At 41.5% G+C, this 27,084-nt stretch overlaps 1 protein-coding gene across 1 annotated transcript; it reads right to left on the bottom strand.

Annotated features, from left to right (window-relative positions):
* Positions 1-2,231: 2,231 nt before the first annotated feature.
* STX12 (syntaxin 12) lies at positions 2,232-25,109 on the bottom strand. The gene is made up of 8 exons (XM_075195526.1): positions 24,925-25,109; positions 20,281-20,350; positions 19,997-20,096; positions 19,575-19,712; positions 18,531-18,574; positions 10,210-10,315; positions 3,078-3,150; positions 2,232-2,578 (listed from the first exon to the last, which is right to left on the bottom strand). The coding sequence occupies exons 1-8, from the start codon at positions 25,019-25,021 to the stop codon at positions 2,343-2,345; spliced, it is 864 nt and encodes a 287-aa protein (XP_075051627.1). The 5' UTR covers positions 25,022-25,109; the 3' UTR covers positions 2,232-2,342.
* Between the last annotated feature and the right edge of the window lie 1,975 nt (positions 25,110-27,084).

Here is a 27,084-nt window from a genome sequence, read left to right as displayed (position 1 = left end):
TAGCGCAGAGAGAGAGAGAGAGGCACGCGCGCTTTAGCGCAGAGAGAGAGAGAGAGGCACGCGCGCTTTAGCGCAGAGAGAGAGAGGCACGCGCGCTTTAGCGCAGAGAGAGAGAGAGAGGCACGCGCGCTTTAGCGCAGAGAGAGAGAGAGAGGCACGCGCGCTTTAGCGCAGAGAGAGAGAGAGGCACGCGCGCTTTAGCGCAGAGAGAGAGAGGCACGCGCGCTTTAGCGCAGAGAGAGAGAGAGAGAGAAAGAGGCACGCGCGCTTTAGCGCAGAGAGAGAGAGAGAGAGGCACGCGCGCTTTAGCGCAGAGAGAGAGAGGCACGCGCGCTTTAGCGCAGAGAGAGAGAGAGAGGCACGCGCGCTTTAGCGCAGAGAGAGAGAGAGAGAGAGGCACGCGCGCTTTAGCGCAGAGAGAGAGAGAGAGAGAGGCACGCGCGCTTTAGCGCAGAGAGAGAGAGAGAGAGAGGCACGCGCGCTTTAGCGCAGAGAGAGAGAGAGAGAGAGGCACGCGCGCTTTAGCGCAGAGAGAGAGAGAGGCACGCGCGCTTTAGCGCAGAGAGAGAGAGAGAGAGAGAGGCACGCGCGCTTTAGCGCAGAGAGAGAGAGAGAGAGAGAGGCACGCGCGCTTTAGCGCAGAGAGAGAGAGAGAGAGAGAGGCACGCGCGCTTTAGCGCAGAGAGAGAGAGAGAGAGGCACGCGCGCTTTAGCGCAGAGAGAGAGAGAGAGAGGCACGCGCGCTTTAGCGCAGAGAGAGAGAGAGAGGCACGCGCGCTTTAGCGCAGAGAGAGAGAGAGAGAGGCACGCGCGCTTTAGCGCAGAGAGAGAGAGAGAGAGAGGCACGCGCGCTTTAGCGCAGAGAGAGAGAGAGGCACGCGCGCTTTAGCGCAGAGAGAGAGAGAGAGAGAGGCACGCGCGCTTTAGCGCAGAGAGAGAGAGAGAGGCACGCGCGCTTTAGCGCAGAGAGAGAGAGAGAGGCACGCGCGCTTTAGCGCAGAGAGAGAGAGAGAGGCACGCGCGCTTTAGCGCAGAGAGAGAGAGAGAGAGAGGCACGCGCGCTTTAGCGCGGAGAGAGAGGCACGCGCGCTTTAGCGCGGAGAGAGAGGCACGCGCGCTTTAGCGCGGAGAGAGAGGCACGCGCGCTTTAGCGCGGAGAGAGAGGCACGCGCGCTTTAGCGCGGAGAGAGAGGCACGCGCGCTTTAGCGCGGAGAGAGAGGCACGCGCGCTTTAGCGCGGAGAGAGAGGCACGCGCGCTTTAGCGCGGAGAGAGAGGCACGCGCGCTTTAGCGCGGAGAGAGAGGCACGCGCGCTTTAGCGCGGAGAGAGAGGCACGCGCGCTTTAGCGCGGAGAGAGAGGCACGCGCGCTTTAGCGCGGAGAGAGAGGCACGCGCGCTTTAGCGCGGAGAGAGAGGCACGCGCGCTTTAGCGCGGAGAGAGAGGCACGCGCGCTTTAGCGCGGAGAGAGAGGCACGCGCGCTTTAGCGCGGAGAGAGAGGCACGCGCGCTTTAGCGCAGAGAGAGAGGCACGCGCGCTTTAGCGCAGAGAGAGAGGCACCGCGCGCTTTAGCGCAGAGAGAGAGGCACGCGCGCTTTAGCGCAGAGAGAGAGGCACGCGCGCTTTAGCGCAGAGAGAGAGGCACGCGCGCTTTAGCGCAGAGAGAGAGAGGCACGCGCGCTTTAGCGCAGAGAGAGAGGCACGCGCGCTTTAGCGCAGAGAGAGAGGCACGCGCGCTTTAGCGCAGAGAGAGAGGCACGCGCGCTTTAGCGCAGAGAGAGAGGCACGCGCGCTTTAGCGCAGAGAGAGAGGCACGCGCGCTTTAGCGCAGAGAGAGAGGCACGCGCGCTTTAGCGCAGAGAGAGAGGCACGCGCGCTTTAGCGCAGAGAGAGAGGCACGCGCGCTTTAGCGCAGAGAGAGAGGCACGCGCGCTTTAGCGCAGAGAGAGAGGCACGCGCGCTTTAGCGCAGAGAGAGAGGCACGCGCGCTTTAGCGCAGAGAGAGAGGCACGCGCGCTTTAGCGCAGAGAGAGAGGCACGCGCGCTTTAGCGCAGAGAGAGAGGCACGCGCGCTTTAGCGCAGAGAGAGGCACACGCACTTTAAAATAAAATAATCCATGTAGCATAAAACTGGGATACTGGTTACCTTGGGGAAGTAACACTCATTTTTGCTTGTGCTCCATAGAGGTTCAAAACAAATAAAAAATATTTTATACTATCTTGTGCCCCTCCATACAGTTCCTGCATGAAAGTCTTTTACTGGATATTTGGTTGTACAAAGCTAGATCTATAGTGTCCTAACTATGGGGTCAAAAAGGAAGCCATACCCCTGTAGGTTGTATTTACCCTGGTCTTTTTGGTTTGATGTGTATTTGTGTTTGATACCCGATGTGTTTACCTGTCACTTGAACTGTGACTGGCTGTATATACATTTTTCTCTGGAAAATGTAATAAAAATTACTTTGGAGTTTAAAAAAAATAAAATAAAGCCTTACCTGGTAATATGCTGCCCTTTGTAGCTGCTCAGATCCTCTTTCTACATGAACTTCTGCACTTTCAACATTGGCTTCTATACTATCTGTAAAATATGAGATTTCAAATAGTTTACACATATGGAACACATGTTTACTTAACCTATTTTGATATATTAATTAGCACATCTTAATAAATTCAACATCACATGTGTGACTATCACTGTATTGCAATACAAATGTGGAAAAATATGGAACATGTCCAACTGGAGAGCCGCATGTGTCCATCCAAGGCTTTGTGACATCACCCACCTTCCCTTGTAGCCTCAATAGACAATGCTTTTATTTTACATTTTTAACACACAAGATTTGTCCTATTTGCATGAAATGCATCTCTGTTCATTTAACAGCTTGGACAGCACTGCTTTATTGTATTGTTTTAGTACCATTTTATGGTGCAATTATGCTGATGCTACAATATTTTGTTTTAAATGTTTCTCTGTAACATTACAAATAAAATAAGTGCATGTTTTTGTTATTTTTATATTATATATCAATACATGTGTAAAGTACATGCACAAATATAGTACTATAAAAGAGGTTTACCTATCATCTCTCCTTGGTCATGAATCATTACTGCCAAGTCTTTAAAAATCTGATTCACATCAAGTATGTCTGCCTGTAACATGAAAACAAAAGAAAGTTTAAGTAAATGGTTTCTATTCCTTGGTTTAAGACACACTTTTAATTATACTTCTTATATTTTTCTAAGAGGACCAAAAATACAATTTCAACAGGTCTTTTAGGATTAGGCTTTTTTTTACAGTGCATCTGGAAAGTATTCACAGCGCTTCACTTTTTCCACATTTTGTTATGTTACAGCCTTATTCGAAAACAGAATTTATTCATTTTTCCCCCTAAAAATTCTACATACAATACCCCATAATGACAACGTGAAAAAAGTTTTTGGGAAATTTTTGCAAATGTATTAAAAATAAAAAACAAAGAAATCACATGTACATAAGTATTAACAGCCTTTTCTCAATACTTTGTTGATGCACGTTTGGCAGCAATTACAGCCTCAAGTCTTTTTGAATATGATGCCACAAGATTGGCACACCTATCTTTGGGCAGTTTCGCCCATTCCTCTTTGCAGCACCTCTCAAGCTCCATCAGGTTGGATGGGAAGAGTCGGTGCACAGCCATTTAAAATCTCTCCAGAGATGTTCAATCGGATTCAAGTCTGGGCTCTGGCTGGGCCACTTAAGGACATTCACAGAGTTGTCCTGAAGCCACTCCTTTGATATCTTGACTGTGTGCTTATGGTCGTTGTCCTGCTGAAAGATGAACCGTCGCCCCAGTCTAAGGTCAAGAGCGCTCTGGAGCAGGTGTTCATCCAGGGCGTCTCTGTACATTGCTGCATTCATATTTCCCTCTATCCTGACTAGTCTCCCAGTTCCTGCCGCTGAAAAACATCCACACAGCATGATGCTGCCACCACCAAGCTTCACTGTAGGCATGGTATTGGCCTGGGAATGAGCGGTGCCTGGTTTCCTCTAAACATGACACCTGGCATTCACGCCAAAGAGTTCAATCTTTGTCTCATCAGACCAGAGAATTTTGTTTCTCATGGTCTGAGTCCTTTAGGTGCATTTTGGCAAAATTCAGGCGGCCTGCCATGTACTTTTTACTAAAAAGTGGCTTCCGTTTGGCCTACCAGACAGGCCTGATTGGTGGATTGCTGCAGAGTTGGTTGTCCTTCTGGAAGGTTCTCCTCTCTCCACAGAGGAATGCTATAGCTCTGACAGAGTGACCATCAGGTTCTTGGCCACCTCCCTGACTAGTGCCCTTCTCCCCCGATCGCTCAGTTTAGACAGCCCGCCAGCTCTAGGAAAAGTCCTGGTGGTTCCGAACTTCTTCCATTTACGGATGATGGAGGCCACTGTGCTCATTGGGACCTTCAAAGAAGCAGATCATTTTCTGTACCCTTCCCCAGATTTGTGCCTCGAGACAATCCTGTCTCAGAGGCAGACAATTCCTTTAACTTCATGCTTGGTTTGTGCTCCGACATGCACCGCCAAGTGTGGGACCTAATATAGACAGGTGTGTTCCTTTGCAAATCATGTGCAGTCAACTGAATTTACCACAGGTGGACTCCAATTAAGCTGTAGGAACATCTCAAGAATGATCAGTGGAAACAGGATGCACATGAGCTCAATTTTTATCTTCATGACAAAGCCTGTGAATACTTATGTACATGTGATTTCTTAGTTTTTTATTTTTAATAAATTTGCAAAAATCTCCCAAAAAAATTCACGCTGTCATTATGGGGTATTGTGTGTAGAATTTTAAGGGGAAAAGGGAATTTTTTCCATTTTGGAATAAGGATGTAACATAACAAAATGTGGAAAAAGTAACATAGTAACATAGTTGATTAGGTTGAAAAAAGACACCAGTCCATCAAGTTCAACCTATTTTGGGTCTCCTGCGATCCTGCACTTATATTTGAAATTAATCCAGAGTAAGCAACCGCCAATCTGTTTCAATTTTGAAAATCCCCCCAGACTCAATATTGCAATCCAATTTTTACCCTATATCCACTACTATCATTTATTTTAAATTAACAGTCGTATCCCTGGATACACCTTTCTGCTAAAAATTTGTCTAACCCTTTCTTAAACATATCTATTGAATCTGCCATCACAACCTTCCCTGGCAATGAATTCCATATCTTGACTGCCCTTACTGTAAAGAACCCCTTTCTTTGCTGGTGGTGAAATTTCCTCTCCTCTAACCTTAGGGGATGACCACGTGTCCTGTGTATGGTCGTTGGGGTAAAAAGTTCCCATGAAAGCTCTCCGTATTGACCCCTAATGTATTTGTACATAGTAATCATATCTCCCCTTAGGCGCCTCTTTTCTAAAGTAAACATGCCTAAACTGGCTAACCTTTCCTCATAACTTAATGACTCCATACCCTTTATCAATTTTGTCGCCTTTCTCTGAACCCTTTCTAGTTCCAAATTATCTTTTTTATAGAGTGGTGCCCAGAACTGTACTGCATATTCAAGATGAGGTCTTACCAACGATTTATACAGTGGCAAAATTACACTGTCTTCCCTTGCATCTATGCCCCTTTTTATGCATGCCAATACTTTGTTTGCCCTTGCAGCTGCTGCTTGACATTGAGCACTATTGCTAAGTCTACTGTCTACGAGCACTCCCAAATCCTTTTCCATTATAGATTCTCCTAAATTAATTCCATTTAATTTATAGATTGCATTCTTGTTTTTGATCCCTGAATGCATAACCTTACATTTATCTGTGTTAAACCTCATATTCCATTTGGCCGCCCAATCCTCCAGTTTATTTAAGTCCCTCTGTAGAGAAGCTACATCTTGCTCTGATTTTATTACCTTACAGAGTTTAGTGTCATCTGCAAAAATAGAAACTTTACTCTCTAAACCATCACCAAGGTCATTAATAAATATATTAAAAAGGAGTGGTCCCAGCACGGAACCTTGAGGTACTCCACTTAAGACCTTTGACCAATTAGAAAATGTTCCATTTATCACAACTCTCTGTTCCCTATCCAAGTACAAATTTTGATTCCTAGACCCAGTTCCCTTATTTTGTAAACCAACCTCTTGTGTGGCACTGTATCAAAGGCCTTTGCAAAATCTAAGTAGACCACATCTACTGTCCTGCCCTGGTCTAAGTTCCCACTAACTTCCTCGTAGAAACTAATTAGATTAGTTTGACATGACCTATCCCTCACAAATCCATGTTGATTCCCACTAATAATTTTATTGCGTACCAAGTAATCCTGAATACGGTCCCTTAAAATACCTTCCAGTAGTTTCCCCACTATTGTTGTCAGGCTTATAGGTCTATAATTCTCTGGTTGTGATCTCGTCCCCTTTTTAAACAACGGCACCACATCTGCTATTCGCCAATCCCTTGGTACTGAGCCTGATGAGATTGAATCTCTGAAAATTAAGAGTAGCGGTCTAGCTATTTCCGAGTTTAACTCCATAAGGACCCTTGGGTGTATGCCATCTGGACCTGGAGCTTTATTTATCTTAATATTCTTCAGTCGCCTTTGGACTTCTTCCTCTGACAACAAAGTATTAATTAATGGCATGGTTTCATTTCCATTTTTATGTATTACTCCTACCATTTGTTCCTCTCTGGTAAATACTGAAGAAAAGAACGTGTTTAATACCTCTGCTTTTTCCTTAGTATCATTTATCAATTCACCCATCTCGCTTCTTAGGGGTCCTATATTATCTTTTTTAATCCTTTTGCCATTTATATACTTAATAAACTTTTTGGGGTTTCTCTTACTTTCTTTTGCAACGTGCCTTTCATTTTCTAATTTAGCCAATCTAATTTCCTTTTTGCATGTTTTATTACATTCCTTGTACCTATGGAAGGACTCCTCTGACCCTTCAGACTTAAACAATTTAAATGCACGCTTCTTCCTTTGCATTTCTTCCCTTACCCTTTTATTTAGCCACATTGGTTTAGACTTAATTCTTTTACATTTATTTCCCATAGGAATGAACTTATACATGTATGTTTCCAACAACATTTTAAAGACAGCCCACATTTCTGCCGTATTTTTTCCTTCAAAGGCTTTGTCCCAGTCTATGCTCTTTATAGACTCCTTTAGCATACTAAAATTTGCCTTTTTAAAGTTTAAAGTCCTAGTTGATCCCTTATACCAGTGGTTCCCAAACTTTTGCAGTTCGCGGCACCCTTAGAGTCTCCAAATTTTTTCAAGGCACCCCTCCAAAATAATTTATGAGCAGTCCTGTTTTAGAAGTAGTTGGGACAAAAAATTGTAATAAGTATTTAGGTCACGACAAAACTACTTATTTAGTTCTATGCAAAAATGCCCCTCTGCATCCAGGCACTCTGCACCCAGGCACGCTGCCCCCTCTGTCACGCTGTCCCCTCCTCTGCCCTCTGTCACGCTGTCCCCTCCTCTGCCCTCTGTCACGCTGTCCCCTCCTCTGCCCTCTGTCACGCTGTCCCCTCCTCTGCCCTCTGTCACGCTGTCCCCCTCCTCTGCCCCGCTGTCTCCCTCATCTGCCCCGCTGTCTCCCTCATCTGCCCCGCTGTCCCCTCCTCTGCCCTCTGTCACGCTGCCCCCTCTGCAGCCCTCTGTCACGCTGTCCCCCTCTCCTGCCCACTGTCCCCCTCTGCTGCCACACTGTCCCCATCCGCTGTCACACTGCCCCCATCCGCTGTCACACTGCCCCCCTCCGCTGTCACACTGCCCCCCTCCGCTGTCACACTGCCCCCCTCCGCTGTCACACTGCCCCCCTCCGCTGTCACACTGCCCCGCTGTCACGATCCTTTTCACTCTGCCCCGCGCCAGCCATAAAAAAAAAAAAAAAGAACACAGAAACTTACCAATCCGCCGGGCGCCGGGACCCAGCAGCCTCCTCTCTCCCGCAGCTGTCACTGAATATCGACGTCAGTGACAGCTGCTGCGGGAGAGAGGAGGCTGCTGGGTCCCGGCGCCCGGCGGATTGGTAAGTTTCTGTGTTCTCTTTTTTTATGGCTGGCCCGCGGCACCCCAGTGACAGCGCCGCGGCACCCCTGGGAGCCGCGGCGCACACTTTGGGAACCGCCGCCTTATACGGTTGTTTCTGGAAACCAATTTCAAATGAGACCATATTATGATCACTGTTTCCCAAGTGCTCCTTTACTTGAATATTTGATATTACGTCTATATTGTTTGTTATTACTAGGTCCAGTATAGTCCGGTTCCTAGTTGGTTCCTCTACTAATTGGGACATGTAATGGTCTTTTAGCGTGCTCAGAAACCTATTTCCCCTAGCTGTACCGCAGGTCTCAGTACTCCAATCAATGTCCGGATAATTAAAATCCCCCATAATTAAAATTTGACCTAGTTGTGTAGCCTTTTCAATTTGCTGTACAAGTTGGGCTTCCTCAATCGTACCAATATCTGGCGGTTTATAGCATATCCCTATCAGAAACTTCTCTGAACTTTTTCCTCCGCTGGATATTTCCACCCACAATGCCTCTATATTATCACCAATATTCTCGTATATAACTTCCTGAATACTTGGTTTTAATTCTGGATTAATATAAAGACATACTCCTCCTCCCCTTTTATTTACCCTATCCCTCCTGAAGAGAGAATAGCCTTCCAAGTTGACTGCCCAGTCATGTGTATCATCCCACCAGGTCTCAGTAATACCTATAATATCATACTGCTCATTCATTGCTACTAGTTCTAACTCCCCCATTTTAGCTGTCATTTGCAAGCATACACTTAAGTCTATTGCCTCCCTTAGGTATTTCTTTTTGCTTTAAAAAGGGCTGCTCCTTATCGGCTATGCTTCCCTTTCCCCCCTCTCCACCCCCTTTACTCTTGTTAAATTCCTCCTTACTACTCTCAATGTCTATCCCATAAATACTTGCTTGCCCCTCCCCCCCGGAGCCTAGTTTAAAATCTCCTCCAACCTTCTAACCATCCTCTCCCCTAGCACTGCAGCCCCCTCCTCATACAGGTGCAATCCATCACGACAATAAAGATGGCAACTGACCGAGAAATCAGCCCAGTGCTCTAAGAATCCAAAACCCTCCTTCTTACACCAATCTTTTAGCCACGCATTAACCTCCCTAATCTCCCGCTGCCTCCCTGGACTAGCGCATGGCACAGGTAGTATTTCCGAAAATACTACCTTGGATGTCCTTGCCTTAAGTTTGCGACCTATGTCCCTGAAATCATTCTTTAGGACACCCCTTCTTCCTCTAACTCGGTCATTGGTGCCAACATGCACCAAAAACGCTGGGTCATTCCCAGCCCCTCCCAACAATCTGTCCACCCGATCCGCAATATGCCGAGCCCGAGCACCCGGGAGACAACACACTGTTCGGCATGCACGGTCCCGGTAACAGATTGCCCTATCTACCTTCCTAATAATTGAATCCCCTACCACCACAATCTGCCTGGGTCCCTGAGTAACTTTGGTCCCCTCTGTGCTGGAGAGACCATTCCCCTGGTTGCTAGAGGAAGCAGTCTCATCCAACTCTACCAATTCTGAACTGCCTTCCACAGTATCTTCATCCAATCTGGCAAATCTGCTGGGATTGCCTAGCTCAGAACTGGCCTGCCTCTTCCTCCCTCTGCTACCCCTAGTAACTGTTACCCAGCTGCCTACCTGTGCATCCTCCTCTGTCTCTGCTCCACCCTGCTCAGCTAACGCATCAACAGTGAGCTGTAAACTCTGCTCCAGGTTGGCAATGTCTCTCAATGTTGCAATGGTCTGCTTTAGATCAGTTACCCGGGCTTCCAAAGAGACCAATTGCTCACATTTCTCACAGAGGTATAAACCTTGGAACACTTGCTCCAAGTGTGCATACATATGACAAGTGAAGTGCTGTGAATACTTTCTGGATGCACTGTATGTTATTTACAGATTAACAACTCTATAGTGTAGTGCTTCTACACTCAGATTTTAAATAACATAACAAATAATTAGCATAATAATGTAGAAAGTTACCTTAGTAGACTGCTCTATGATTGGCTTACAATTTACATTAAGCACATCCTTCAATAAATGACAGACCAAACTGAACCTCAACAGGACAATGTTATGCTACTTGCCGCGAATAAGCATAACAACGAATCTTATTTAACTAATCCTTTCCTCAATAGCGCTTGTACACAGGAAAATTACACAGAGATGCTGTCTCACCTCTAATTTCTGGATAGCACTCTCTCTCTCTTTTATAAGTTCCAGGTCCTGTTCTGTAATTCCAAGATCTTCCTCCTGGCCCTGCATCTGGTTCCAATCTTCATTACTTCAAAAGAAAAAAAGAAAAAACAAAAAATATATGATCAGCATTGTACAAGTGCATGTATACATAACAAATAAGTATTATAAGTAATAAAAAAATAAAAAAAAGCAGCGATTGTCCATCATAGTACTTTTAGAAATATCTGAGCTTTTGCTTTGACCGTTTATTTTTTTTTACGTCTGCAACAGCAAATCAAGTATTCCGCACAGCAAAGATCTAGGAGTTATTCCATGTCAGTTCAGCCAGGCCATGACAATTAACAACTGAAATTTTCATTAAACTTCGTACACTTAAAACTACCAAATATCTACTAACCCATGTAAAATTTAATTTATCTTCTCTAGGCATGAGATATAGGGAGGGGGGGTCAAAGTTATGTAAAATTGCTCACAAATGCCACTCCTGATTCTTTTTTAGTGCGATATGTCTCATTAAAAAATTTACATCTAATCCTCATATCACTTTGAATTTTTTGTCCTTGGTGAATCATAATATGGGGATTCCAGAAGAAAAAGAGTTTGATCAATCTTGCCTGACTCAGAGTCATTAAAAAATCATTTAGTTCAAAAATCAAGAATTTTGTGAGACGAAAATATTCTTGTGTTCAATAAGCATCATCAACCCGAGGCAGAGGAGTTAACATGTCCCTTTTTTTTTTAAAAAAAGGGAAAGGGATCCTTAAAGTATACTTTAAAAGGCTATGAAAGAAAAATACTGGGATTTTGATTAAATATATTAACTCGCAGGCGCCAAAATGTAAACTGTATCAATAAAGATATTGAAAAGTATGAAGAATGCTTAAAAAAACTCTGTTTATTGTAGTCAAAATATGTTGAAATTACTGGATAATACCAGTGCACTGGATTTGTAAAAATATGAGCAACACACATAAAAATAGATAACACCTATTTCAACATGTATCAGTACACAGCCTGTAGTTGGAATGAGTGTGTCAGGCTGAAACCTTAGTAAGCCCGTACACATATGAAGTGTATAGTGTACACAATAGAAATATTTCAACAGTGATTAGTGCATTTGCACATAAGGATTGCACATTCTGATGTGCCTGTTAGTAAGAGTTTAAATCTTCCATGAGTATATATTGGCTGGCCTAAAAAGCAATCAGTCCAAGAAGGGGCTAATGGGACTAAGCCCCGCCTCTAAACCATACTGTAAGAAGGCGAGAAATCTAGCCAGACCAAAGGTTTTAGAATTGTAAGACTTCTTCTTACACCACTTTATATATATATATATATGCCAGATACGGTGGTAAATTCTGGCTGAAACCGGCTTCCTGGCATTCAGGAGAGTGCCTATTACACCCCCCGAGAAACCTCTCGCTCTCCACAGACTGGATTCTAAGGCTCTGCCATTAAATTCAGCTGGAAAACCCCTGGGAGGGCTGGGGAGGGATTTAAACCGACCCCTGGGGAAAATTACTCATCTGTCATTCCTACTGTTATACCCTGAGAAGCCACAGATGTAGATGGGATCTCAACTGGTTTAGATAACAGATTTACAAGGGTATTAACTCCCTGTGTTAAGGCAGCCGCCCACTCAGGAGGATCTACCGTTATGGTGGAGGTGTCTATAGGCTGTTTCACAGAAGCCACAGTGCAGGCCGCACAGAGCCACACCTGATCCTGAAAAAAGTTAACTCTTTGGGTGCCAGACTCCTCCCCCCCGACTCAACCCCCATGGTTAAGCAGTCTCCCCCAGATGGATGTAAGAGAAAGAAATTTTTATAAATAAAATTTGTGTTTTCCAGAAATGTCTGAAACTGAACAGCCTGTTGAAAAGTGTAGTGTGGGAAAAGAAACTGGAACAGAGTGCCACAATATCAGCTACACAAACTGGATTTAATCCAAACATTAAGTGTTCCAGAAAAAAAGAACTTTTGTCCCTCAGGAGTGGGATAAATTATATGTTGTTATTTAATGTTTGTGAGCATCATGAAACATATTATATCAAGAAATACAGTACATATCAGACAACTTGTTTGGATCCATTCAAATGTCACAAGAAACAGAAATATCAAAAGCACTTTGGATTGTCGACAGTGACTTCTTTGAATGACGAAATAAAAATCCCTGATCTTGTAAAGTCAATCCCTGGTCAGAAAATATGTGGATGTATGCCGAGAAAGGGTACAGAAACACCCAAAATTTGGAAACCTGGATCATGACATTAAAGAGGTGGCGTTAAACAGTGACCAGAGTATGTCCTATTTAGAAACATCACTTTAAAAAGATGAAACTCTGGAGCAAATCAATACATCAATGACAGAATTAGGCGATTCACCTTTGAAATTCCATGCAATTGCATCCCATAGCAAATCTTCATATGCTAAAAGAAAAATTAAATCATACAAGATTTGACTCCAGCTCCCACTTCATGGAGTAAAAAAACAAAAAACAGTTATGGAAATATTGTAGTAAGTATGCAGTCTGTCGAGTAAGAGTGCTTTTAATGAAAAGGTAATTTTTGCTTTACCTGAGCCAAGGAAAGGCAAAAAAGTGAAAAAAAACAGTTGAAGTTTTGAAAAAATTTTTCCAAAATGATGACTATTCCACAGTATTTAAAAAAAATAAAAATAAAATATATATATATATATGCAAAAGAAGTTGTTACTTTCTAATTTAAGAGAATTATATGCTGCATTCAAATTAGAATATCCTAGCACAGGGGTCGGCAACCCCCTGCACGTGCGCCAGACGTGGCACGCCGACGCTGCAGCACTGTCAGACTAAAGGAGCCGAAGATACCTACAACGGAGCTGCTGCGGCTCTTTTAGTGAAGCAGCTCCAGTGGCCGAAGATGCAGACTCCAAAAGGTAAGTATGATGCGGTGGGGACGACAACTATAAAGCATAGAAGGAACTGGGGGCACAGCTATGTGGAATTAAACTGGGGGGCACAGGTTTGAGGCATAATATGATCTGGGGCACAACTATGTGGCATAATATGAACCGGGGACACCATTGTGTGGCATAACATGAACGTTTATTTGTAAGTCCCAGTACTATTAATATTATGATAATAGTGTTCTAAAATAAGAAATAATCACATATATAAATATATGTACACAGTGGTCAAAGAGGATATTTAGTAATTTTTACGATCACAGTAAAAGTGGCGTACTGCAAACCACCGTATACGAGCAAACTGCGACCGAGCGACACACACACACGCCACTCCTGGGCTTGAAAAGATTTTTCCGGCGTGCTGGTAGAAAAAGGTTGCTGACCCCTGCCCTAGTATTAAAATAGGCCTCTCGAAATTCTGTATGCTGTGTCCAAAATAGTGCATGTCCGCAGGGTCCTCTTGAACACATTCTGCATGTGTATGTACAGTTCATCAGACTGCAAGTCTTCTGCTTTATGCCTGTCATATAGAAGAGACCTACCAGGACCCAATTACCTATTTAGTCTCTTCAAAAGATAACAGAGACCGTATGCTACGACACTGCTCTCAGCGTCCATCAAGTGAAAAATTAAAAAACATTCTACTGAGAAATTTGAAGCCTGTGACCCTGAAGATGAAGTTTCTTACAGTCAGTGGGTATCTACTGACAGAACAGAGATGGTGACATACACTGCAACATTTAATGAATATTTAGAAACTTTGATTGATAAAATAGAAAAATGTATCTCATTCATTTAATGTTAAGGCACAATCAAAGTTTCTAAAAGAAATGAAGACCAACCTTGAACTTGACACAGCCATTGTTCTCCTGGACTTTAGTGAAAACTATTTTTACGTGATTCAGGATGAAGTTCAAGGGTATCACTGGATGAACAATGGTTGTACACTGCACCCAGCTGTAATTTATGCTCATGTCCCACAGTCTGATGATATGTTCATCATAAGTTTATGTGTCTTGCCTGATGATTTGGAGCATGATGTAGCATTTGTGTGCGAAACACAGAAATGAATTATTCATTACATCGAGATAAACATTACTGCTGTCATAAACATGTGTTCCTTCAGTGATAGGTATGCTGGGCAGTACAAGAATTGCAAAAACTTTCTCAACTTATGCTGCCATGATCAAAACTTTGCTTTGAAAGCATCATGGGCATTTTTGCAACCAGTTACGGTAAATCTCCTTGTGATGGAAATGGAACAATTAAGCATCTGGTTGCCAGAGAGAGCATACAGAGAATAACTGGTGATGTGATCGACTCACCAGAAAAATTCTTATATTTCTGCAAGTCAAGCGTTGAAAACAAAGTTCAAGCTAATATAAAAAAGAAACACTCTCAGAAATACGCATGCAGCAACAAGACCACTTTTTCTAAGGCATAATAAAGTACTGGGTACAAGAGGATTTTATCAGCTCACCCCTGTATCTAACAATTCAATAGGAACAAAGCGACTCAGTTCAGATTTAAACTTCAGTTCCATTTTCCATTTCTCAGATCAGAAGATTCTGATCATCAGTCAATATGTCAAAAATTAGTAAAAATTCATGCATAGCATGTGTTTATGATAGTCATTGTTTTTTGGGATTGGTACTATCAAAAGATGAGGAGGAATGTGATGTTGAAGTTAAGTTCATGCACCCCTATGGCCCTGCTCGATCATTTCACTGGCCTCTACAGAATAAAGAAGACATTTGTTATGTTCCTGTATGCAATAGCATTTCCTCTGTCAGCCCTCCTATCACGAAGGGTACTAGAAGGATGTATTACTTTCCTGAAAAAAAAGTTGATTATGTACAATGGCAGTACAGTCTAAACTTCAGTTAGATATAAGGCATCTCCAATAAACAATTATGAATAAGTAAGCTAATGTATTCCAAACTTGAACTAGTTTATATTAACAGTATTACCAGCATTAATGATTTAGGCTAATAGTACAAGTTGTAATTTATCTGTTTCATTGTCCATTAAGAATATTTTTTGTAATGAAAATTGAATGTTTAGGATCATTCATGAATACATTTATCAAAATGATTTTTTGGCTTGTGAAATAAAAATAATTAAGAAGCGTTCAAGAAATCAAGTATGAATTATGCCAGATCATGTATAATAAGATATCTGTTTATCAGGCTTTTCAGTTTCAGACATTTCTTGAAAACACAGAAATTTCTTTAAAAAGTGAGTTCATTAGAATTAAAACACAAAATAACCACAGGGAAAAAAAATACAAAAACATTATAGTATAACGGTATCTTCTGATACAGAACACCTTCACTCTAAAACAGATAGAGGACTGACTTACCACAGTGCAGGCTCAGCAACAATGAACATTTATGTGCAGGTTGAAACATGCCCCAGCCTGCCTTGAGTGAAATCACCTTTTGAGAATGCTAACAACTACTATTGTTTCAGAAATGACAGAAAAGCAATCAAGAGGGGCAAGTGGGCTTTATAGGGGTAATTTTTATAAGGAATTTAATGGTGCTGTTTAAGATTCCAAAAGGGAAACACCTGGTGTGCAAAATTATAACAAATTACCTTTAATTTTTAAAGATAACATTTAATTAAACATTAAAAAATCATACAGGCAAACAAAATCCCATTATTTTTCCTTCATAGCCATTTAAAATATACTTTAAGGATCAACCCGGGTCTCACATAAAGCAGCTGAATGGGTGTCTGACGCTGGCCCTGAGAAAACTCTTCTCCTGTGCATATACAGACGCCGAGTATTCTCTCTCTGTGCCAGAAATTACTCCTTTCTCCTCCAGAAATGTGACTGTGCAGCTGCATCAAGCTCTCATTTGCTGTATAAAACAGCAAATAAATGCAATAAAACAGGAACTCTGGGCTACCCAATAATGACACGTTGGCCATGATTAAAGCAATGCTGTGAACAGGCACCACCCACTTTGACCTCATCTTTGAGTGCAAAAAAACTATTCCCCTTTAAATGACCTCAGTAATTTTCAGCCAATGAAAGCTCCTCTTGTGATGACTCGCACTTATTGCCAGGACAGACTCCTGTTCAGTACGAATGGGGTCGACCCGAGAAATTCCCGGGTCCAAGGTGCAGTGTGAACGGGGTCTCTGAGCTGGGATGCTCTGTGCCTCGGCAAAAACTTGGCTTGAAAACCCCGGGAAATTGCAGGGGCGGCAGTATGAAAGCAGCATAAATGATTTTTTAATGACTCTCAGAGCCAGACAAGATTGAGAAAAAACTGAAACCCCCATATTGTGATTGACAAAGGATAAAAAATTCAAAAGTGATATGTGGATTAGGCACTGAAATGTGAACTTTTTTACGAGACACTACACTAAATATGGAGAATCAGGAGTGGTATTTCTGAGCAATTTTACTTAACTTTGACCCCCTATATCTCAGAAACTATGAGGCCTAGAGAAGATAAATTTTACATGGGTTAGTAGATATGTGGTAGTATCAAGTTTCATAAAAATCTGAGCCTGGTGGGTGTCATAATGACATTTTTCTGGGTGATTTGACGTGGAATAACCCCTAGCAGTTATTCATAATTAGTAAATTGTAGGCTCACAGGCTGTAGGATATACAATGTCTATGATAAAACATAAAATGGCTATTAACATCACCTTCGTAAACAATCACTATTAAGTTTTAAAATAATGTTTAGGGATTTAGAAAGGTATGCAAACTCCTGTGGGCTTCCTGAAGGATAGTGTTTCTTATGTATAAGACTTAAATACATACTGACATTTACAGCATTCGAACAGGAAAAGTTCAGTGCTCAATTAGATATAATAGCAGCTAGGATAACAAGTACTGCACTTAGAGCTATAAAACTAAACCCTTAAAACGACAGTGTATAATATGGTGTTCAGAAATAACCTTATGTAAATCACAATTTACAATACAGCATTTTAATGTAGTGTGATCCCAAAATGTTTTATACAAGTCCGTTATTTAACAAATGAAACATGTCTCACAATACAGAAATGATGGGTCATCTTTCAAAACACTAATGGGTAGATTTATTAAACCTTCTAAAAGGGAAAAGTGGAAGTATTGCCCATAGAAGCACCTCCACTTTACTTTTTAGAAGGTTTGATAAATTTACCCCTAAAGGTCACTTATGAAAAGTGAAAAACTGCAGCAAATGGCGTAATTGTACCCGGTTCAACTTCTCAGTGTACTTCAGCTGAATTTTAAGTGTATTTTGACCATTGTAATAAAAAGCTTTAAAACACACACAGTAATATCGGTGTCAAAAATACATTTGTGATTAACTCTGATAAAGTTATGGCATGAATGAAGATGGACCAAACAGTATTGGAAGATAAAAAAAAAAAAAATGAAATGTTTAAATGAATATAGAGGGTGGTCCTAAACTGGTAGTAGATTGGATTTTAACCCCTATGTTGCTGAGACTATTTTTGGTTTGGTAAATTGTTTTTGTTTTTATAATTGAATAATAAAATACAGACTAGTCTACAGCTACTTTTCTGAAAAAAACTGCTGTTTTTTCAGAAAAATAGCTGTAGAAAAGAAGGTATGGTCAATATTTTTTTGAGTAGCAGTAGGCCTCCCGATAAAAATAGAACCCCATTTGCATGGATTGACTCTCTGCAAAGGGGTGCCAGGAGTGCAAATATGTACCCACCACTTCAAATATTAGACGAGTGCACCGTAAAGGTCATAGAGGCACCAAAAAACATCAGAGAACACATACCATTTAGTAAAGTAGACTACTATCCACATCAAATGAGGGATCAATTACCTTGCCACTAACCAAATCCTAAAATGAAACAATAGTTTACAGAAGATGATGCAGCAACTGAATGTTATTCATTTATTTACCAATTAAAAATTGGGCAACCAGTTAAAAAAAAAAAGTGATTGTCATATTTTTCTGAATAGCTCCTGGTCACCTGACAAGAACTGTACCCTATTTATAGGTGTTAACACAGCATAAAGGGGTACTAAGAGCATAAATGTAGCATTTTAGTTATATAAATATAATGTGTTTCTTTGTCTGGTGATCACAAGTGATGAACAGAAAAGGAGTTCCCTTGGCGTGGACGTTTTTGGGCAATTCCAAAAAACAGAAAGTGGTTGTGCACTAGACCAACAAGTAGGCAATGCAGGTTTGCGCTTTTTGTGGTGGTTACTGAATCGCTTAAAAAGGTTTTTGCCCTACTTTCAATTATATTAGTCATTTACAACAGCAGCTATTTAAATACCACTCACTAGAACAGAGTATCTATTTAAATTCAAAGGTTAAAAATTCATAATTCTTTGAGCTGCTGCTCTGCACTTACTTGTCAAATGAAACAAGTTGCTCTTCCTTCTGCCTTTCATCACCCTAAAAAACAAACCGCAATGAACAATTTTGAAAAGAAGAACTAACGTTTACATAAGTAAACCTAGAATTAGTAGAATAGTTTAAGCAGTTTATTTCAAAGTATTAGTCTTAAAGCCGCAACCCCATGGAATTATTTTTTTTTTTTTTAAACAAATAATGTATGCAAGCAAGAAGATGGTTATTTAAAATTTTCCTTAGTTTGTTTTTTTCAGGTTGCTATTAATGATTTATAATTCTGCAGTGACATGTTACTACCATAACAGTCACAAGGTACATGATGTCATGAGCAGAGAGGCTTTGAGCTCTGTCTGCTTTGTGTACTGTAAAATCCTACCCTGCCTTCAGCTGGCATGCTAAGATACATGAACCTGTATTTGGGTAACTGGCAGCCATATTTTCAACCTCCAGTGAGATTTTGAAAAGGAGAAAACGATTTGTTGAAGATGCATGCTTAAATAGGTACTTAAACTTGCTGTTTAAAGAAAAATAATAAACCTATTTGGGATAGTGGCTTTAAACTCTCAGATATAATTTTACCAAACCTACAATTCAAGGTTCATTTTACCTAGTGGTAAAATAAAGTTCTAAAAAAATATATATGCAGAAGAGTCATAACAATCATGTTTGTCAGAAGGCTGAACTTGCTGGGGAATCATTTTTGTAAGACTTCCTATCTTTAAGTCTATTAATGGACATAACATGAGTAAACTTGGGTACCCAAATGGGTGATACCAAAGAAGCATAGCATGGAAACATAACTAACGAGATTCAAATAACTTATGTATTCTTAAGTATTGGAATTTTTACACATACTTTTTTTTTATCATATCAATTTTAATTTTGGCTTCGCGATCTTTAAATGTACCCATGTTTATTTGTTATTGATTCCTCTGAATCCATGTCTCAAGTCATTTCAGTCTCACCCCAAACAAAGAATAAATCTTGTTTTCTCAATGCACACAACAGGGCCATCCCAAAACAAAGCTAGGATTGTACTCACTGATAGACGGGACCCGGCTCTTGCACGAGCAACTGTCTCTTTCTCTTTCTCCGACACTTGTCTTTGGATAGCTTGGAAATGGTTAAGTGCAGCAGAGAAATCATTCATAAGACGATCCTTCTGTAGCTTTTGCTGACGCTGGGGGACAGAACACAATAAAATAGTGATCAGTACACAAAACAATTACAAGATAAATACTAAACACCATTTATCAGCTGTATGTCACTAGCATTTGTATGGCAGCAAGGATGGTGCACCCATCCCTAAGCTTTAGTCTCCTAATTTTAGAAACTGCATTTTGATTAATGATGCTACAGAAACAAATCATGAAGGTTAGTTCTATCAGGACACTTGTTTTACCATGTGTCTTCTCAGTGTATAAGTGGTTTGTACATAAAAAAATAACTTGTGAGCCATTTTACCTGCTCGGTGGGAGACAATGGAGTAGGAACAGATGCAAGATCCTTCAAGTATGTGTTGGTTTCCTTGGCCAAAACATTAGTGGAATGCTGAATCTGTTGTCTGCACACAGGGAAAAAAATGGAAAAATCTTTAAGAATAAAAATAATGGCCATTAAAATAATAAACAACATAATATGAATCACAGAACAGCTGTAAAATTTAAAAGATGTAAAATAAAATCAGGTGTGCATGTATAACTGCATTAAAAAAATAAAATCAGGGTTCTAATATTTATGTAACTTACAGGTTCTGTTGAAGTTTACTAGAATCTTTACTGGTTCCAAGTTGATTCAATAAGGTCCGAATTTGAGCAGCTAAAAGGGATTAAAAAGAAAAATTTATTGGATTTAAGAAATACAATGCAAGCAACAAATCAATCAATATTTAACACATTCAAAACAATTACTTACAGGCTATGTAGATTTGCAAAAGGTAATATATTCCCAGAGTCCACTCACAATTATATTTAATTATCTTTGTTTGCCATGGGTGTTTTTAAAGCCAGCAAAAAGCACTGTAAAAAGTGTTAAAACTTGGAGGGTGAAAAAAAACAGCCTTCAAGGTAGCTACTATTGCAGTTTAGTGATATCATTACTAGTGAGAAAGAAGACACACATCAGAATGTGACTTTTAAATATTTCCCAGTTTTCACACATGAAAATTAAGCATCATTGTTGGTGTAGCAGCTGTTTTGGGCGGTTTACACACACTTTCTCAAGGTCACATGAACAGAGTAGCATGGTTGGTAGAGAATAAATAGCACATTTAATAAATACTGTTACTTCATTCGTACCACTGCGGACTACCTTACAAAATTATGCATGGTTTCTATTCCCACCCCATAGATGCTGTAAGAATATGTAATAACTAGAGATGGGCGGGTCCGGTTCCCCGAGAACCGAACCCACCCGAACTTTGGGTATCCGAGTACCGAGCTGAGCAGCTCGGTAATCTCCCGCCCGTTCCGAATCCAAATCGAGGCCGAACGCCATTGTGATGTCGTCGGATCTCGGGGCTCGGTTCTCGCGATACTTCAACATTATAAATACACGCCTCCACAGCAATCCATCGCCATTTGACAGAGGGAGAGAGCAGGGTGTAGTCACAGGCTGATTAGAGCAGGGACAGAGAATCCAATATTCTTCTTGCAATTGCCTAAACAAAAATCGCTAGAGAAGAGAGGAGGATAGAGGTTTATTATTTTTTGTTAATATTTGGCACTCCCCAGTGCTTTTGGGGTGTTCCCCATAATTGTGCATAAATATTTCTGGCTGTCAAAAGTCATATCTGTCAGCAGTATCTACCAACTAATTGTTAGCACTCCTCAGTGCTTTTGGGGTGTCCCCCATAATTGTGCATAAATATTTCTGGCTGTCAAAAGTCATATCTGTCAGCAGTATCTACCAAATAATTTTTAGCACTCCCCAGTGCTTTGCACTCAGAATGGATTCAAAGCAGTCCACATATGATCAGAATGAGCAACCAGGTTCTGTCACCAGTCCTGATGTTAGTGTTCCCAGTACGTCATCTGGCCAAGGCGATGTCAAACAACAGAGTGTTTCCAAATTAGTGCAAAAAACAAAAACCCAAAAAAAATTACTGTATTGAAGCGAAAAAGAAGTGTAACTGAGCAAAAGTTAAGTGACGATAAAAAAAAAATTGCAAGCATGCCATTCTACACACGCAGTGGCAAAGAGAGAATGAGGCCTTCACCTTTGGCTATTAGTGGCAGATCCCAAAAAGTTACCCAGCCTACAATTGGTGCACAACTACTGTTACGCGTCAAAGCCGAGCTGCAAGATAACAGTAAGGCATTAGAAGATAATGTTTGCTCTGATTCACAAATGACACCAATGCCTGTGGAGAGTCCATCCAACAGTGGTATGTCTAATCGTGAGCATTCTGTTAGAGTACCCATAAAGAAGGGCCCTTTCAGCAGTTCTGCTGATGTGTACCTGAACAGCCCGAGTGTAGCCGCTGATACACAAATTGAGGATGCCACTTTGGAAATAGAAGAGGATGAGGGGGAGGTTTGTGGAGGTGACGAGGGCGCTAATAAGGATGTTGATGATTATGATGCAGACAGATACCAAACTGCCTTTGTCCATTTCTTTGTATATTTGAATTTCTAGTTCCACAGTCTGTGCAGGCTGCTTTTTTTTATATTCAACTACAAGTGGAGGGCGGGGGGCATAGATAGCCACCAAACTACCGTGGTCCATTTAATTTTACTTTCTAGTTCCACAGACTGTGCAGGCTGCTTTTTTTAATATTCAACTACAAGTGTAGGGTGTAATATACACCCAAAGACGATGGCTACATTGCCAATAATCAAAGATGGAGGAGGTAGACAACCAGGTTTGTCTGTATAATTTGCAGACAAGTGTTCGAATTAAGGGCGGCCTACCAGGGATTAAACGGTTTTTTTCATAATTTATTAGCTTTAGAATTACCCCACTTATCAAAGAAACTGGTGGAGCACTAAATTAGGTTATTTCAGACCAAAAAAAATGGTATTTTTTGCGAATAGCAAAACAAAACCAAAACCAAAACACGCAAGGGCGGTTTTGCAAAACCAAAACACGGGGGTCAGTGACCATCTCTAATAATAACCAAGACTTATAAACATACATGCATGTACTGAACCCCTCTATTGTTACAACATGGAGCAAGTGGAATTTCTAAGGTATCAGCGATAGGCTTAGATATCACCGACATGATTAAACATTTTTTTAATATACTTTGTATTTAATTCATCTTATGCTGCTTTATATTATTAGATATATACATTTTGCAGAATATATAATTTCTTAATGCACGGCTAACAGACAGGTGACAAGACCCAGTATTGAGTTTGCCTTACAGATATAGCCAAACCTATCTATGTTCTCAGACTCAATATTGCACGAAGAAAATGTGTACATTGGCAAGAGAGCTGTGGTCAGGAGCAGCATCTATTATTATTTATATATTTATAGAGTGCCACATGAGATCTGCAGTGCCATACAGAGGGAAAACAACAAGACAGTATATGGTACATACAATACAGAAAACAATAGCACTACAAGTTTCAACACAGGCCTGTGCCCATTAGCGTGGAAGCAACTAACAGGTTTAGAGCCATCAAAAGAGGTGCAAAGACAATGATGGAGTGGAGTCAAGGGGCAAAAGGAGGAGGTGCGCAGTGTAGCTGGTGAGCAAACATTATAGGTAATGAAAACTGGAAGGAAAAGGGTCCTACTCACTAGAGCTTACATCTAAAAGAAAAGAGGCAAATGGTTGACATATGGAGGTGAGTCAATGTATGGGGATCTGAGGGCAAGAATGGGAGAGATGGGGGATGAAAGAGATTGAGGTATACCACATGGTGAAATGGGGACGTTGAGGACTGGATGCAAGCCAACCAACTGTGGATGCGGTCTAAATTGTTTAATTGAAAAACAAAGAAATAAAGCTCTTCATATAGAAACTACACATTTTTAAGAGTGTCCTCCTTTGCTTCTCACCCTACTGGTGGTATTACATGAACTGTGTTCTAATTATTTGAGGCATATAAACAAGCTTGGTGACAGCATACATATTGTGCTTATTAAAATAACACCTACGCAAAACACCCTGGTGGTTCTTAAGTATATTGGAGAGTCTAGTTATAGGTATTCCCATTAGCACTTCTCGTTTAAATATTCCCGGACTCCCTGAACCATCATTTATCAACTCTGTAGCGTCAACTGCAGACTACTAACACCCACGTGGCAATCCATCTGAACAATTGTATTTGATATAGCAAAACTTTTTTTTTTTCTAACATGTAAGTAAAGAATAAATAATGTTTAAGCAAAATATTTCTCACCTTGACATTTCTCAAATATAGGCTGCTTTCACCAAGCACAACACAAAACCTAAAACAATGTTATCTGATTTAAATGTCTTATCACAGCAAAAACCACTTCCAAACCAGTCATTTGTAGGACAAGTTTTCGCATATAAAGAAAGCATTGTACTTCAGAGACTTGAAACCAAATCACTGACCAAACAACAAGTCACTACTTTAAGACTCTTCTAAATTAAAAGCACAAGATTACTAAATTGTATAATAAGGGTTGTCACAAGGCTCCTAACTAATAATCTGAAAGTAGACATTATGTTATACAGTACATTCTATTTACTTTGACCTTATAATCCATGGCAGCAGTCTGCAAAAAAAACAACATTTAGAAGATATAAAGAATACAAATCTTGTAGGTTAAAGTGATCTTATGGCAATGACGTATTAGATGGGATATCATCTCTCAATTCCTGTGGTTCCCTTCCTGTCCTACTTCCTGACATTTCCTATTAGTATAATGATGAATCTGTCGTGTGCATTTTAGACTGTAAGCTCCAATGGGGATGATGTCTCTGTACAGTGCTGCGGAATCAGTGGCGCTATATAAATAAATGATGATGATGAAGTTCCTGTAAGTAGGGATAGACAGACACTTACACATCTACTACACATATGGCAACACACAGCCTGATGAGCTTTGCTGTCTTATTAATCAGACAGTTAGACTCAAGTGTCCTGCATAGAGATAAATAAATGACTGCTAGTGGCAGCACACGTGTTGGGGGTGACAACACCCACAGAGCTGGCCCTTATGGCTGCGGAGAAATTAGAACACTTTAATATAATAAGGAAAGCCAGAATGATAGACACACATTAGTTTGTACTCCAGGGCCACGGCTCATGCCACCATATCCACAGTGGCCTGGACCCGGTGGTTCTGTAAAGGTTACATTAGAATAACACTCATCAGGAGTGTGACAGCGCAGATCAATAAGTTCGGTACATCACTGTCAGAGATAAACAAGCTACACCCTGTCTGGGCGGCTGGTTATGTATACTCACTGTTGTTTGTGATCCTCTGGATATTGCCGCTGCATGTCTGTATGATGCTGTTGAATCCTCGCCCTTGGGCTCCGGTTTGCTGCCACTGGCTGGACATGACGCTGTGACTGTACGGCCTGGGTCTGAACCGTCTACACCACCGGTCACAGAGACACTGCGCAGACGCACAGCGACACCCGAGGCCTGGGGAGGAGTAGGTGACGTCACAGCGAATTACTGCGCAGGATTAGATTCTTCTCCGGGAGATGCAGCGGCCGGGAAGAGAGGGTGTGGCCACGGATCAGCTGTGGCTTTGTGCACCGCCCACGGATGTTAATATAAATGTGAATAATGGAGATATATGATTCCCAGTAGTACACAAACATAACTCTGGGAGACGGATAAGCGAGCCACTGAATTAACTAATATGCCATAGTTACTGTTGCTAGGGAGCTGTGGTGTGAGAGGAGGTTTCTGAGCTCCGGAGGGCTGGCAGATTTTAGCCTAAAGGGAGGAGGGAGAGGGTCAAGACTTAGTTGCCTATTATGAACATTTTAAAGGGAAGAAAATGCAAGTGGCCCAGTCAATGTAGCCCACTATGGAATTGGCCAGATGCCCTCTTGCTCCCAAGCCCAGCTTGCCCCTGTTTTTGAGCATGGGTAAACGCTTCCTTTCCGCAAACAACCTATTGGATCCTCTTCAGTCAAGCTTTTGTTCTCAACACTTCACAGAGACTCCATTAAGTTTGACTAAGGTTGTCAATGATTTGATCACTGCTAAAACTAAAGGTCATTACTCTCCTAATTCTCCTGGAACATTGTGCTGCATTTGACACTGTTGACCACTCTCTTCTCATACATACACTACGATTTTCCTTGCAAACCGTTATTCCTCTGCTGAGCCACTCTGTCAGTCTCTACATTGGCTGCCTGTATTTCAACGAATCCAATATAAAATTATTCTACTAACATATAAGGCCATCAACAAAATTGCACCAACATACATTTCCTCACTTGTCTCAAACTATCTCCCAACTCGACACCTCTGTTCGGCACAAGATCTACGTCTCTCTTCCACTCTCATCACATCCTCTCATTCTCGTTTACAGGATTTTTTCTGGGCTGCACCCACTTTGTGGAATTCCCTACCACACACAGTAAGACTTTCCTCTAGTCTTCAAACCTTCAAGCATTCGCTAAAAACCCACCTCTTCAGACAAGGTTATGAGTCATCAACCCCCATCTTAATTTCCCTAGATTACCCTATTACCATCCTCTACACTGCTAACGCAAGACAACAACCCTCTGACCAACATTGCCACACACACAGCCCACTCAATACTTTTACCTTTGCATTCTAGCTGGTCCATTGTGCAATATGATGTAGCACATGCCCTTGTGTTTCAAACTCCCATTGTCCTATAGATTGTAAGCTTGCGAGCAGGGTTCTCTTACCTCTCTGTCTGTATATATTACCCAGTATTGTCTTATTAATGTTTGCTCCCAATTGTAAAGCACTACGGAATTTGCTGGCGCTATAAAAATAAATGTTGATGATGATGAATCCCTAGGTCTTCAAGACACTGTCCTAGCCTGGTTCTCATCCTACCTTTCTAATCACTCTTTCAGTGGTAATTTCTCTGGAGCCACCTGTACTCTGCTTCCTTTATCAGTTGGAGTACCACAAGCCTGAGTGCTAAGTCCTCTGCTATTCTCTATCTACACGGCTTATCTTGGAAAACGAATAAACCCCTTTGGATTTCAGTATCATCTCTATGTGAATGGCAGCACGGTGGCTAAGTGGTTAGCACTTCTGCCTTACAGCTCTGGGGTCACGAGTTCAATTCCCGACCATGGCCTTATCTGTGACAATTTTGTATGTTTTTCCTGTGTTTGCTGTGGTTTCCTCCGGGTGCTCTGTTTTTTTTCCCACACTCCAAAAACATACTGGTAGGTTAATTGGCTGCTAACAAATTGACCCTAGTCTGTGTGTTTGTCTGTCCCTGTCTGTCCGTCCGTCGCTGTCTGTGTGTGTCTGTTAGGGAATTTAGACTGTAAGCCCCAAAGGGGCAGGGACTGATGTGAATGAGTTCTCTGTACAGCGCTGTGGAATTAGTGGCGCTATATAAATAGTAATAATAATCTATCCTCTCCTGATCCCTCGTCATCTGTGTTGTCCCAT

Source organism: Mixophyes fleayi, chromosome 2 (genome assembly GCF_038048845.1).
Source record: "Mixophyes fleayi isolate aMixFle1 chromosome 2, aMixFle1.hap1, whole genome shotgun sequence".
NCBI classification, from domain to species: Eukaryota; Metazoa; Chordata; class Amphibia; order Anura; family Limnodynastidae; genus Mixophyes; species Mixophyes fleayi.
This window is presented reverse-complemented; position numbering and strand designations above follow the sequence as displayed.

Bases quoted from the DNA above. Each gene is read 5' to 3' on its own strand.
- STX12 (XM_075195526.1), bottom strand. From the start codon at position 25,021: ATGTCCAGCCAGTGGCAGCAAACCGGAGCCCAAGGGCGAGGATTCAAC. The intron at 20,351-24,924 runs GTGAGTATACAT...AATCCCTTTTAG, and splicing joins CCAGAGGATCACAAACAACA to CTGCTCAAATTCGGACCTTA. The intron at 20,097-20,280 runs GTAAGTTACATA...CCCTGTGTGCAG, and splicing joins AGTAAACTTCAACAGAACCT to ACAACAGATTCAGCATTCCA.